Genomic DNA, 13,262 nt, shown 5'->3' on the forward strand with positions numbered 1-13,262 from the left:
ACAGAGCTGGGTACTGAACCCACAGTGGGGGAGATGAGCAAAGTGATTGATATATTTGCTTTCAGTAAACTCCAGATGCTGATGCTATACCACCTGAACTTATCAGGCACCAGAAATCAGCATGCTTGTAGTATCTGCATGAAATTCTCTGTCTCTGCTGGAGAAAAGATGCAGTGCCCCAGGATGTGTGTGATGCAAAGATTGTGACCCTGTACAAGAAAAAGGTTAACTGCAGCAAATGCAATAACTATTAAGGCATGCTGTATTGTGCATCGTGGGGAAGGTATTTGGCTGTGTTTTCCTTGCACACTGCGGATCCTAGCCGAACCCATGTATCCCATATCCTAGTGTGGTTTCAGAATGGAAATACACACAATTGATATGATCTTTTCAGTGCAAGAACCACAAGAAAATGCCATATACAAAGGAGACCACCAAGTTTTGCCTTCATCTATCTTTGCAATCCATTCGGTACCCCTCACTCAATAAGGTAGCCCATACTCCACAATGATTACCGAGAGATCTATTAATGATTCCCCTGTGGCTTTCATGTCCATCAAAACAGAAATCAAATCATTTAATTATTAGCAATGAATGTGAACTATATTTTTAAGCGTTTATGCAACCTTTCATTGAATTTAGTTTGATGCCTTTTTTGGAGATTATTATGCACTTAAAAAACAAAGAACAAAGAACAACCCAGCACGGGAAACAGGCCCTTCAGCCCAACGAGCCTGTGCCGCCACCTCAACAAAGCATTTTCCTACACCTACCCTGCCCCGTGTGTATGTGAATGGTACCCCTAATGTAGCCAGATTCAGGGGAGAATAGTGTAGGGTCAATTTGGTACACCAATCAGCCTAAGAGCACTTGTTTCACTCACTGCTTTATTGTTGATGTGTGTCTGACAAAAGCCAATTAGATGGACGTCCCTTTGGGAATTCTCCTTGCCTCAGCCAGTTAATGGGTGAGATGGATACAAACCCAACCAACTTTACCCAAGAAGGTGATTCTGCAGACCCAGCAGAAGCAGTTGATTTAAGGTGCTGGAGAAAATTGTCTGCCCACTGAAGTTGATCTCCTTTTACTGATGACGATGTGATGTGTAAAATCAGCCAAGACAGGATGACATCCAAACCCTTTGAGTTTTGCAATGAGTTCTAACAGTTCTGTTCTGGCACCAACACTCTTTGGCATATTCTTCCTTTCACTGCTGTCATACGCATTTCGCTCATTGATAGAGGATGTCTTCTCTTATATGAGAACTGGCGGAAAACTGTCCACCTTGCCCAACTGAGATTCAAAACCGAAGCACAGCGAGTCCTCAACAGAGAGTTGCTCTGCACTGACAATGAGGTACACCTTCAGCAGAATATGAACAGACACTCTCATACCAAGAGTTTGGTTTGACCATCAGCGTCAGGTAGACAAATGTCATGGTCCAAGACTTTGCCACATTGCATTTTCAACATTGACAATGTGACACTGGAGGTTGTTGACTGCTTCAACTCTTGGCCTCTACAATCATCAGCACTCTGTTATTTAATGCTGAAATCAATACACAGGTTGCAATAGCTGCAGCTTTATGTTCTAACTGGGCAACCATGTGGAGCAACAACAATCTGACTGAGGACACCAAACTGTGAGTTAGTGAAACCTTTATCCTTAGCTTACTCCTCTGCAGTAATGAGACCTGGGCATTTTGTCAGACAGGAGATAAAGCTAAATATTTTCTACCATCGCTGTCTCAGACATATATTTCTTGACATCTCTCGCAAGAGAAGGTCACAGAGGTTTTGCAACATACTAGTTCCATCAGTATATACTCATTGCTAAGCCAATGGCAACTGTGCTGGCTTAGCCATGTTCATTAGATGAATGACAGTCGCATATCCACGGACCTGGACTGTGAACTGGCCACTGGATCACGACCTTCTGGCTGTCCATAGCTGAACTACGAGAATCCAGATACTGAAATGGTGGATATTGACACTGACAATAGGGACATCGCTGGCAATGGTCATGACCCCTGGAGGTTAACTGTTTGGTTAACAGAAACAGAAAGCTCACTTGGCTCCAACTTCCCTGGGGGGGCTCCCCGAAGCAGAAGTGGTTTCTATTTCAGAACATCGGACCAGAAGTAGGCCATTCAGCCCACTGAGCCTGCTCCATCATTCAGTATGATCATGGATAAACAGGCACTTCAATGCCTTTTACATACACTATCCCCATAATCCTTTACGTTACTGTTAAAGATGAATCTATCAATCTCTACCTTAAACATACTCAATGACTGAGCTTCCACAGTGTGGTGGAATAAAAAACTTCCAAAGATTCACAACTCTCTGTGGAACAAAATTTCTCCTCATCTCACTCCTTAGTGGCATCTCTTTATTTTGAAATTTTACCCTGGTTCTGGACTCTGCAGCCAAGGGAAACATCTTCCCTGCATCTATCCTGCTTCTCCCTTTAAGTATTTTGTAGATTTCAATGAGATGACCTTTCATTCTTCAAAACTCTCGAGAATACATACAGTCATAGAGGTTTACAGCATAGAAACAGGTCCTTCGGCCCAACCTGTCCATGCCGCCTTTTTTTTAAAACTCCTAAGCTAACTCCAAGTGGCCTATATCCCTTTATACCCATCGTACCCATGTAACTATCTAAATGCTTTTTAAAAGACAAAATTGTACTTGCCTCTACTACTACCTCTGGCAGCTTGTTCCAGCCACTCACCACCCACTGTGTGAAAAAATTGCCCCTCTCGACACTTTTGTATCTCTCCCCTCTCACCTTAAACCAATGCCTCCTAGTTTTAGATTCCCCTATCTTTGGGAAAAGGTGCTGACTATCTAGCTGATCTGTGCCGCTCATTTTATAGACTCTATAAGATCATCCCACAACCTCCTACACTCCAGAGAAAGAAGTCCCAGTCTATCCAGCCTCTCCTTATAAGTCAATCCATCAAATCCTGGTAGCATTCTAGTAAATCTTTTCTGCACTGTTTCTAGTTTAATAATATCCTTTCTATAATTGGGTGACCAGAACTGCACAGAGTATTCCAAGTGTGGCCTTACCAATGTCTTGTACAACTTCAACATGCCCATTATATCCACCTCTCTTTATAAGACAGTCCCCCCATCCCCAGAACAAGTCTGATGAACTTTCATTGCATTCCCACTGTGGCAATAATATCCATTCTGAGGTAAGGGTACCAAAACTGCACACAGTACTTGAGGTGCGACCCGACCAAGTTTCCATGCAATTAAAACACGACCTCATTATCCCTGTACTCAAATCTTCTGGCAATAAACTCTAACATTCCATTAGCCTTCCTATTAGTTTGCTACATCTGCATGTTGGCCTTCAGTATTATTTGTTTTAAAAAAATATTTTACAGACATGGTTGCTGCTGGGGAAGGCTCAATCAAAGCCTGCCCTGCCAGTGTGACATTAGTCATGATGTGGAGATGCTGGCGTTGGACTGGGGTAAACACAGTAAGAAGTCTGACAACACCAGGTTTAAGTCCAACCGATTTATTTGATGGTAAACTCACAAACTTTCGAGGTTTCCCTCTTCGTCAGGCGAATGGAGAGTTCTGGCCTCAGACAGAGCATATGCTCAGAGTTATATGCTCTGTCTGAGGCCAGTACTCTCCATTCACCTGATGAAGAGGGAAACCTCGAAAGCTTGTGAGTTTACTATCAAATAAATTGGTTGGACTTAAACCTGGTGTTGTCAGACTTCTTACAGTGTGACATTAGAACATAGAACATAGAAAAACTACAGCACAAACAGGCCCTTTGGCCCACAAGTTGCACCAAACATGTCCCTACCTAGTAGGCTTACCTATAACCCTTTATCTTACTAAGTCCCATGTACTTATCTAAAAGTCTCTTAAAAGACCCTATCGAATCTGCCTCCACTACCACTGCCAGCAGCCGATTCCACGCACCCACCACCCTCTGAGTGAAAAACTTCCCCCTGACATCTCCATGGGACCCCATAACGTTTTATCTATGCCCCTAACAATATGGTGGAAGGATGCGCCCTTGGAGCTGACAGCTTCCACACCACCTATTTTTGCCACCTGCTGTGCCACTCTGCAAGAAAATGAGAAAATTCCACCCATAGATTGCAGTATATTTCCTGCAGTCACACACTGTAGAATTTCCTGGAGCCGCATAGTGCAGTACCTCTTCTAGTCGCACAATGCGGTACCTCCCCATATTATATAGCGCAGTACTTTTCTCAAATGTATAGCACGGTTTTCTTCTAAATATTGCAGTACTTCCACAATGAAATGCACTTGACGTGCATTGATGTGCTTATATATTTAATCACAAACTTCACCAAAATATCCGTAACTGTGATTAATTCTGGAGGTACTTGTTTATAATGGAGGTTTTAATAATGAGCCTCATAGAATTTTTGAGTATCTTTTATGAGCTCCCTGAATGAGAAATGTTCTAACTGTACAGTATTAACGGCTGCTGGGAGATGAATGCTGTGCTCTGGGTCCAATTGCTGTTCTTTTGCAATCCACTGATGAACACATTCTTGGCTCCTTTGTCACCTCCGTGAAGGAATATGTAGTATAAAATTATGACCTTTCAGTATTCAAAACATGTACAAACACAAGCTTTGTTGAGATAGTCCTGGTAGGTTCTCCATTCATCTAAAGTGTCAGTTTTTTTCTATTTCAATTCATGATATTCTCCTTTGTCTGAGTATTAATTTTGGAATGATTTTGTTTCTCTTTCTTCAATCCAAATCCTCCCCATGGTTTCTCAGCTCTGTGCGAAATCTGGAAACCAGTACGCAAGTCTGTGGATAATTACTTATTGCTGAAAGTATGAGAAATGGGTATTCTCTTTCTTTGAGCTCTTAGAAACTGTGCAAAGGTATCTGAACTGTGGCACATGGTTGTGACAGGGAGACCCGACACTTAAATGTCTGACTTAATTGAAAAACTAATTTTACAGGTCTAAGCTTAGAGATCATTCCTTCCTAACCCATATTCCTCAAGCATTTAGCCTTCTCATAAATGCATATTTTATCTCTTATTTAAATTTTTGGAGAAACTGGTGTGTTTTAATTATTTGCTTTTATATAATAACTAAATGCAAGCACATGACAGTGAAATTCAACTACAGTGGACTTAAGTGTAATGGAATTATTTGTATTGATCTCAGCTAATTTACTTTGGAACTGAATCAAGTGACAATACTGAAATGAAGAAATTACAATCTGTCAGCGATGGAAATACGAAGGCTTGGGACCTTCAGGCCATTGAGTGTCCAGGAGGGTTTAACCTTAATTAGGCCTCATTCGGAATATTGTGTCCAATTCTGGTCACCATTCTATCAAAAGGATGTGGATGCTTTGGAGATGATACAGAAGAGGTTTACCAGGATATTGCCTGGCCTGGAGGGTATTAGCTATGAGGAGAGGTTGGGTAAACTCAGTTTGTTCCCACTGGAATGACAGAGGTTGAGAGACGACCTAACAGAGGTTTACACGATTATGAGTGGCATGGACAGAGTGGATAGTCAGATGCTCTTTCCTAAGGTAGAAAAGTACTAGGGGACATAGGTTTTAAGGTGCATGGGGAAATGTTTAGAGGTGATGTGTGAGGCATGTTTTTTACGCAGGGAATGGCGAATACCTGGAACGCACTGTAGGGGAGATGACGGGAGCAGGTACGAAAGCAGCATTTAAGGGGCATTTAGACGAATACATGAATAGGATGGGAATGGAAGGATTTAGTATTAGTCGAGGCAAGCATCAAGATTGTTGAAGGCTTGGAGGGCCAAAGGGCCTGTTCCAGTGCTGCACTGTTCTTTGATCTTCTTTGATCAGTGGAAACAGATCCTAGCCATCATAAAACATTTATTCTCAGAACATTGACAAACCCACAATTATACATTATATTCCAATTTGCCATAGGGCACAGCTTCAAGATTGCAACCAGTTTGTGTGCAGTCGCTTTAGAACAGGAAGCAGGGTGTTTTCTGGCTTAGCAACTTTTTGAATTACTAAAGCAATGTTTGAAAAGACAGCAGTTTTGAGTGGAACTGACGGCGCGTTCAACATGAATTTATCTTGTTTCTGTCTGTATATCATCAAACTACCAATCACTAAAATATGACAGGATTGTCCAAGCAGAGGCAAAACACAGCTCTTGACATATGAATAGGTGTCTGATCATTTGGGCTGGTTGCACTGGGAAAGTTGGCTGATGAGACAGTAGAAGTGTTTTGTATCTAACTCCTTCCACTTACAATTTTTATCTAACTGTATTTTGGATGCTCTGCATAATTAATCATATCTTCTGTCATGCCCTTGAATACAGATAAAAAGATAGAAAGTACTTGCATCACTAATTTTTACAGGAATTTTTCTTATTATCTGCCGTAACTTCAGCAGAATATCCATGAAAACAGTTTATATGAAGAATCAATGTATATACTTACTGTTTACGAAACTATGTTTCACGGTCTCTGTGGCTCTTTTGCCAGGGGATGCTTGGGGACATCTCTCCAGAGATTCAGAAAATCATAGAATGCTACAGTGCAGAAGCGGGTCCTTCGGCCCATCGATTCTGCACACGACATTTGAAATGCCTTGACCTGCCCACCTAACCCCACTTGAACGTTATGGCCTGCCAAGTACTCAACACTCAGATGAATTTACCTTTTTTTATTGGCTGATTATCTGGTCCAATCACCTTGCAATAGGACAAGACCCAATTGTAAGCAATGTTCTTAGCATTTAAAAGGCTCAAACTAATTTTCCCCTCACAAGAAAAGGTCGCAAACCGAACAGCACCATAAATAATGATAATGAGCTGACCTCAGAATATAAACTGAAATAAAAACATAGAAAATAGAAGCAGGAGTAGGCCAGTTGGCCCTTCGAACCTGCTCCATCATTCAATATGATCACGACCGATCCTCTAAAACAATGCCACTCCTGTGCTTTCCCCATAATCCTTGGTGCCTTCAGAGTCTAGAAATCTATTTATTTCCTTCTTAAATATATTCAGTGACTTAGCCTCCACATCCTTCTGTTGCAGAGAATGCCACAAGTTCCACCACCCTTTGTTTGAAGAAGTTTCTCCTCATCTCAGTCCTCAATGGCCTACCCTATATTCTGAAACTGTAACCCCTTGCTCTAGACCCCCAGTCTAAGTAAACAACATTCTTGCATCCAGTCTGTCCAGCCCTGTCAATTTCCAACTTGGTCACTGCCTGTGTGAAGTCTGCACATTCTCCTCGTGTCTGCATGGGTTTCCTCTGGGTGCTCCGGTTTCCTCCCACACTTCAAAAAGACGTGCTGGTTAGGTGCATTGTCCATGCTAAATTCTCCTTCAGTGTACCTGAACAGGTGCCGGAGTGTGGTGACTGGGGATTTTCAAAGTAACTTCATTGCCGTGTTAATGTAAGCCTTCTTGAAGCATTAATAAATAAACTTTTGAAAAAGCTCAGAGTCAAGGGTCATCCATTTAGGACAGAGAGAGGATGAATTTTGTCTCTAATGGGTTGTGAATTGTGGATTCCTCCACCACTGAGAGCAGTAAAGGCTAGATTGTGAAGTTCAAAGCAAAGGTAGATTTTTAATCAGTAAGGGAATCAAAGGTCATGGGTTAAGGCAGGAGAGTGGAGTTGAAGATTCTATCAGATCAGTCATGATCTCCTTGAATGGTGGAGCAGACTCAATGAGTCGACTGGCCTATTTTTGCTCCTCTGTCTAATGGTCTAAGATTACTAGTCCAGTGACAATACCACTGCATCCCTTAATTATAGTCTCCTCCATTTTGCAAACAGTTCACTTTCAGTGATCCAATCCCATTAGTTTTCACACCAGGACCAGAAAATCCGGATTACAAAGACATATAAAGATTATTTATATTGAGACTGGTTTAGGTCCTTCTATTTGCTAAATTATGTTTTTGATGCCTTTGGTAATCCTATAATGTAATGAATTTTATTCTGTATCATTGAAAGTTCATGTTACTACAGTTACAGAGACTAAGGAGAGAGGGGAGAGATGCAAAAGGGTCCAGAGAGATAATTTGTTCACACAAAGGGTAGTGACTGTCTGGATCGATCTGCCAGAGGTAGTAGTAGAGGTGGTCTGTTGGGTGGGGATGCCTCTCGAAGGGTCAATGGGGGTGGGGATCTGCCAGGGTGAGGGGATCGCCAGTGCTGGGGGGTTGGGCCTGGACATTGAGGTGCTCTGGGACGGGGGGAGGGGGTCAGGGCGGGCCTGGGAATTGCTGTGGGATCCGTGATCAGGCCAGGGAGATAGGGAAGCACTGTGGTGGTCCCAGGCTGGCCAGTGATTGAGCTGGCCAGCAAACGGGAGGTTGACAGTTCGGGGCCACTGCACATGCGCAGAGTTTCAGAACTGTCAAACTCTGGCGTGAATAGGCTCCCCCACCACCCCCTTGCCGGGTTTTTAATGAGATTCACGACTGGGACCTCTGCAGTGCACAGAGTGGGGAGATTCAGGTGAGAAGCTGAACTGACAGAACAGGCGGGATTTAGAACAGTTTCCCCGCCAATTCAGTACTTTGGGAGAATCGCCCCCATAATTTCCCTCCTTAAAGTGAAAGGCTTTGATCAGTTGCTGTGATATTTTTGATTTCACTCTCAAACCAATCAGACTACTCAGAGAGCACTGATTAGCTTTTCCAGTATACGATATAAACTGAAGTGGATGAATAGCGTAGTGACATGCTAACAAAGGGGTACATTTGAAATATTGCTGATTACTTTCTGAAGGGTGATACCCTCCCAACAAAAGTTTGCTTCCTCAGTATGTCAGCCCAATGCAGCAGATTACATCAGTTCAACAAATATACCTTTCCTCTTCATACTCCTTTCCAAATAATATATTTTCTCTGACGTTCCCATGAAATATCCAAGCTTGCTGAGATACAAAAGCAATTGATCCACTGATGGCTACCTCTCCATTGTGTAAATTCATCTGCACAAGGAGAAAAAATTCAAGTCAGAATTGATCATCCAGAGCTCTGGTCATACTTTGCTATTTTTCAAAATAGTGTGTCAAATATAATTTAAAATGTTCCTTGAATTCATTTCTTTTGGCAACTTGGGATGAAATTGCTATCATTGGATTTTTTTCCCCTGACCTTTCAACTTCAATTGCTCATTGCACATTGCTGGAAATGTCAATTGAAAATGACATTGTGATCGGGGGAGGGCATCTGGAACTTTGGTGAATGACTACACTAATAGTCTATCTCCTTAAACAATTAAATTTAAGGATAGCAGGCAAAACAAAGAGCTTAGTGAAAAAGGAAATAAGGTGAATTAAAGTCAGATTAGATACTGAAAGAGTGAGGGAAAGGAAGATTGAATTAACTAGAAACATAGAAACTAGAAGCAGGAATAGGCCATTCGGCCCCTTGAACCTACTTCACTATTCATTTTGATCATGGCTGATCATTGAATTCAATATCCTGATCCCCCCTTTCCCCCTCATAGCCATTATTAGCTATAACTAATTTCTTCTTGAAATCAGACAACATTCTGGCCTCAACTGCTTTCCGTGGTAGTGAATTTCACAGGTGCAGAAATTTCTCCTCACCTCAGTTCTAAAAGGTTTACTCCTTATCCTTAAACTATGACCGCTAGTTTTGGACACCCCACCATTGGGAACATTTGGAGAAATGAAACAATGGGAAAGTAAGAAAGTAAGAAAAATAGTAGACGAGTGAAAAGGCAGAGCAAAACGCAAAGAGAAAATGATGAAATCACACAATATGGTTCTGAACATTGTGTGTTAATTCCAGTTGTGCTGCTGGACGTCCAGGGATAGGAGGCTTCTCCAGGTGCTTCTGTAATGGCATGCATGAAATTAGAGTGGGTCTTTGCAAACCCATCAAAAAAACAGGGGATACGTCCCAGTGCTGCTCCTGGAATTCAGGGGGTTGACTGTCAGTTGTTTGTATTCTGGTGGAGCCCCCTGACAACCCAGACTGACAGGTGGGGAGAATTTTGTTGGCCCACACATTACAGGATCATAACAGGAGAGGCAGTAAAACCAGTAGTGGGGGACAGAGCCCCGCTAGATTGGTTCCCTCAGCAGTGAACAAAGTTCACTGTTAACAAATTGTCCCTAAATTAGACCTCCCTTAATCTGGCACACATACAATTCTCTAAATTTGCACACCTTTATTGTGGAGTCCAAGAGGCGTAGGCAAAAGTCATAGGTAGAAGAAGGATTGGAATGTGGCACTCACTGACTGTTAAAATGGCGGCGCGGACTTGTTGGGCCAAAGGGCCTGTTTCCTGTGCTGTGTTGTTCTTTGTTCTTTGAGTTCTCTGGTAAGAATATTTCTTTCCCAATGCTGCTCCCGGAATTCAGGGGGTTGACTTTCAGTTGTTTGTATTCTGGTGGAGCCCCCTGACAACCCAGACTGACAGGTGGGGAGAATTTTGTTGGCCCACACATTACAGGATCATAACATAATAACATTATAACAGGATTATAACAGGATTATAACAGGAGAGGCAGTAAAACCAGTAGTGGGGGACAGAGCCCCGGTAGATTGGTTCCCTCAGCAGTGAACAAAGTTCACTGTTGGGAACTTTACCAACAGTGGGGCTGGCTTTGGACAGGTCCCCTGCTGCAAGAAGGGAAATTAGGGTCCTATTAGGAGTCATTTTACCAGGCCACTGACATTTTCCAAATGTTAGATTGATCCCTGCTGAATGCAGATAGCCTTTTGGTGACATGTCAGGGTGAGGAGAAGTTGTTTTTATTCATGGAGATATGGGATAGTGGCGCAAAGGAGAAAGACAACTATTCCCCCAGCAATTATCTCAAGAGGGATTGTCCCTCACCAGTATAATTTTTATATTTCTTTATATTTTATTCAGTCTACTTGATGTAGGCTGCAGGGCCCCTAACTTCCTTGACAATGGCCACCATTCCTCATGGCACAGCTAAGACAGGTAAGGCTTCTGAGCTGCTGGCCTTCTGGTTGGGCAGACGGTTCTAGGGGCAGGTGACCATGCCGTATAGGACAGCAACCCCAATAGCTGTTGATTCTTGGGCGTATGTCCGTAAGACTAAGGAGGAAGACCTTGTGACCAGCCAAGCATATTAGTGACACACATTTCCAGCTGCTGTTGGGACTTTGAGCTTTTTAGGAAAATTCTACCTTACTTTCTATGTCTCTGCAAAATTCTAGCATAGGTTGGGTGGTACCAGCTTTACTATAACTTTAGTATAGATAAGTTTTGACATTAATGAATTTATATTGTAGATGAAATAAAACATGTAGAACTGATCACATATCTTAAACAATCTGTCCAAAAGAAATTAGAAAAGTTTAACTTTATTTTGTACTTTGTTAATATACATTGAAACCAAACAATCTTGACCTAAGTACATACACATTAATATTTTAAACATATGGGGCGTTAGTAATCTTCATTTTTGTTACTAAATAATCCAGAGTGTGCTTACCTGTCCCAGTAAAGCAGATACTAAAGAACTTTTTCCACTGCCTATATTTCCACAAACTCCTAAAAGCAAGCCCTGAAAAAAAAATGTTATTTAATAGGCTGTTTGGATATTTGTTCAAAAATAAGATGTGCTATTTTAACAGGCGTAATATTGTGAACATGTACCTTATCCAAAGAGAAGCTAACATTCTGAAGAGTCATTGATGCTTTAGGTGTCATTTCTGGCACTTGACCAGAAGAACTGGACTCATTCATTTCATTTGCATTAGAAACATCTTTTCCTTTTGAAATCTTGTCAGCAGGATTTAATTGTCCATTGCCATTTGCATTGCCCCATGAAAATGAAGCATTTTCCATCACCACCGCATACGGAGAGTCTTGCAGATTTTTTACATATGCAACAGGATCTTTCATGATCAGAATTTTCTATTAATGCAAAATCAATGTACAAATCTGAATGAGAATATTGAAGTTGTTTAACTATACTTCTAAAGCAACTTGCATATATATATTTAAAGCAATAAATGTGAAATTATTAGTGAAGATATTGATTTACCTTTAGCCTTTGTAAAGAAACTTGAGCCTCTGCAAATGCTTTAACTGAAAATGGCAGAGTGCTCAATGTGAATTTCATTACATTGAAAATGGCGATCAAGCTAAATGCCTAGAGTGATGAAATAAATTAATTGTTAAGTGTGAAAGAAGGAATTTGCAAACAGTTGGGATTAACTTTCACTTGGTGCATAATCAACATTCTCTCCATTTATTCTTACCGTTGATGGTGTCAACTCGTATCCCAGCAATGTGTGCACAACAAATGTAAGGACAGTGGCCAATGTTGGTACGATAGGGGTAACTGAATTATTTACACTCTGAACATATCCTGCTTTTTCTAATATCTTTTGTTCATCTTTTCGCACATCTGTTTTAGAAAATGATCAACAGAAATTGTCCATATCAAAACTGGGTAAGGTCTGTAGAGCTTATATATAATTTAAAATGTTCAATGCTTGAAAGACTTCTTCCTGGGTAATGATTTTTTTTCATGGTTTAAATTTTGAAGAAAATATAAAACTACTGTCATGTTTGCTTTAAATATGATTATATGCAAAGGAAATTGTTTGGCGCAACGTTCACTTTCGCACCGAAGAAATGTGGGCACTTTGATTATAACTTTTTATACGGAAGTGGTTTGTATTTACAGGATGTTGTATGTAAATTTAATATTAAATCAGGTAAAAACAGCATGTTTTTAATGAATGAATAACTCTTATTTCAATTAACTGAAAACTGTTTCATCTTACCCCTAATAGAATGTGCAAATGATTTTTCCCATGCATACATTTTTATCAGTTTTATATACGTCAAGACTTCATTCATTATTCGCACCCGAATGTCTGTGTGACCAATAGCTTTGCGTCGGAATGATGTGGTAAATTGTGCCATTTTCATCTGAAGCCGATAAAAGACCACAAGTAAATAATCTATTCCAATGTTCCTGCATGCCAATTTCTTAAAACAGTTTCTAAACTTCAAGCTAATTAATCAGGGAGAGTGCACACGAAAATACCCGTTGAGAACAAATGGAACACTTTTCAGGACATACTTCCAACTATGAGGATAAATATATAAATCATTGACAAGGATATGCAGATTAAACAACGGTGCCACTAAGTAAATTAATGTGGCAACAGTGAAATAAGATAGAAAGACATACTTAGCAGAAACTTTGGAGAGAATAAAAAAGAAAACACTGG

At 41.0% G+C, this 13,262-nt stretch overlaps 1 protein-coding gene across 1 annotated transcript in view; it reads right to left on the reverse strand.

The window, feature by feature from the left end:
• Positions 1–13,262, reverse strand: part of abcc12 (ATP-binding cassette, sub-family C (CFTR/MRP), member 12) — an 89,880-nt gene that overhangs the window by 61,078 nt on the left and 15,540 nt on the right. The window contains exons 6-11 of the mRNA XM_080187595.1: positions 12,810–12,957; positions 12,279–12,427; positions 12,062–12,169; positions 11,671–11,931; positions 11,507–11,578; positions 8,871–8,995 (exon numbers count right to left, since the gene is read on the reverse strand). Of these exons, the coding sequence (XP_080043721.1) occupies positions 8,871–8,995; positions 11,507–11,578; positions 11,671–11,931; positions 12,062–12,169; positions 12,279–12,427; positions 12,810–12,957 (863 nt within the window). The remainder of the gene's footprint in view (positions 1–8,870; positions 8,996–11,506; positions 11,579–11,670; positions 11,932–12,061; positions 12,170–12,278; positions 12,428–12,809; positions 12,958–13,262) is intronic.

Source organism: Carcharhinus amblyrhynchos, chromosome 4 (genome assembly GCF_965287045.1).
Source record: "Carcharhinus amblyrhynchos chromosome 4, sCarAmb.v2.hapA, whole genome shotgun sequence".
NCBI classification, from domain to species: domain Eukaryota; kingdom Metazoa; phylum Chordata; class Chondrichthyes; order Carcharhiniformes; family Carcharhinidae; genus Carcharhinus; species Carcharhinus amblyrhynchos.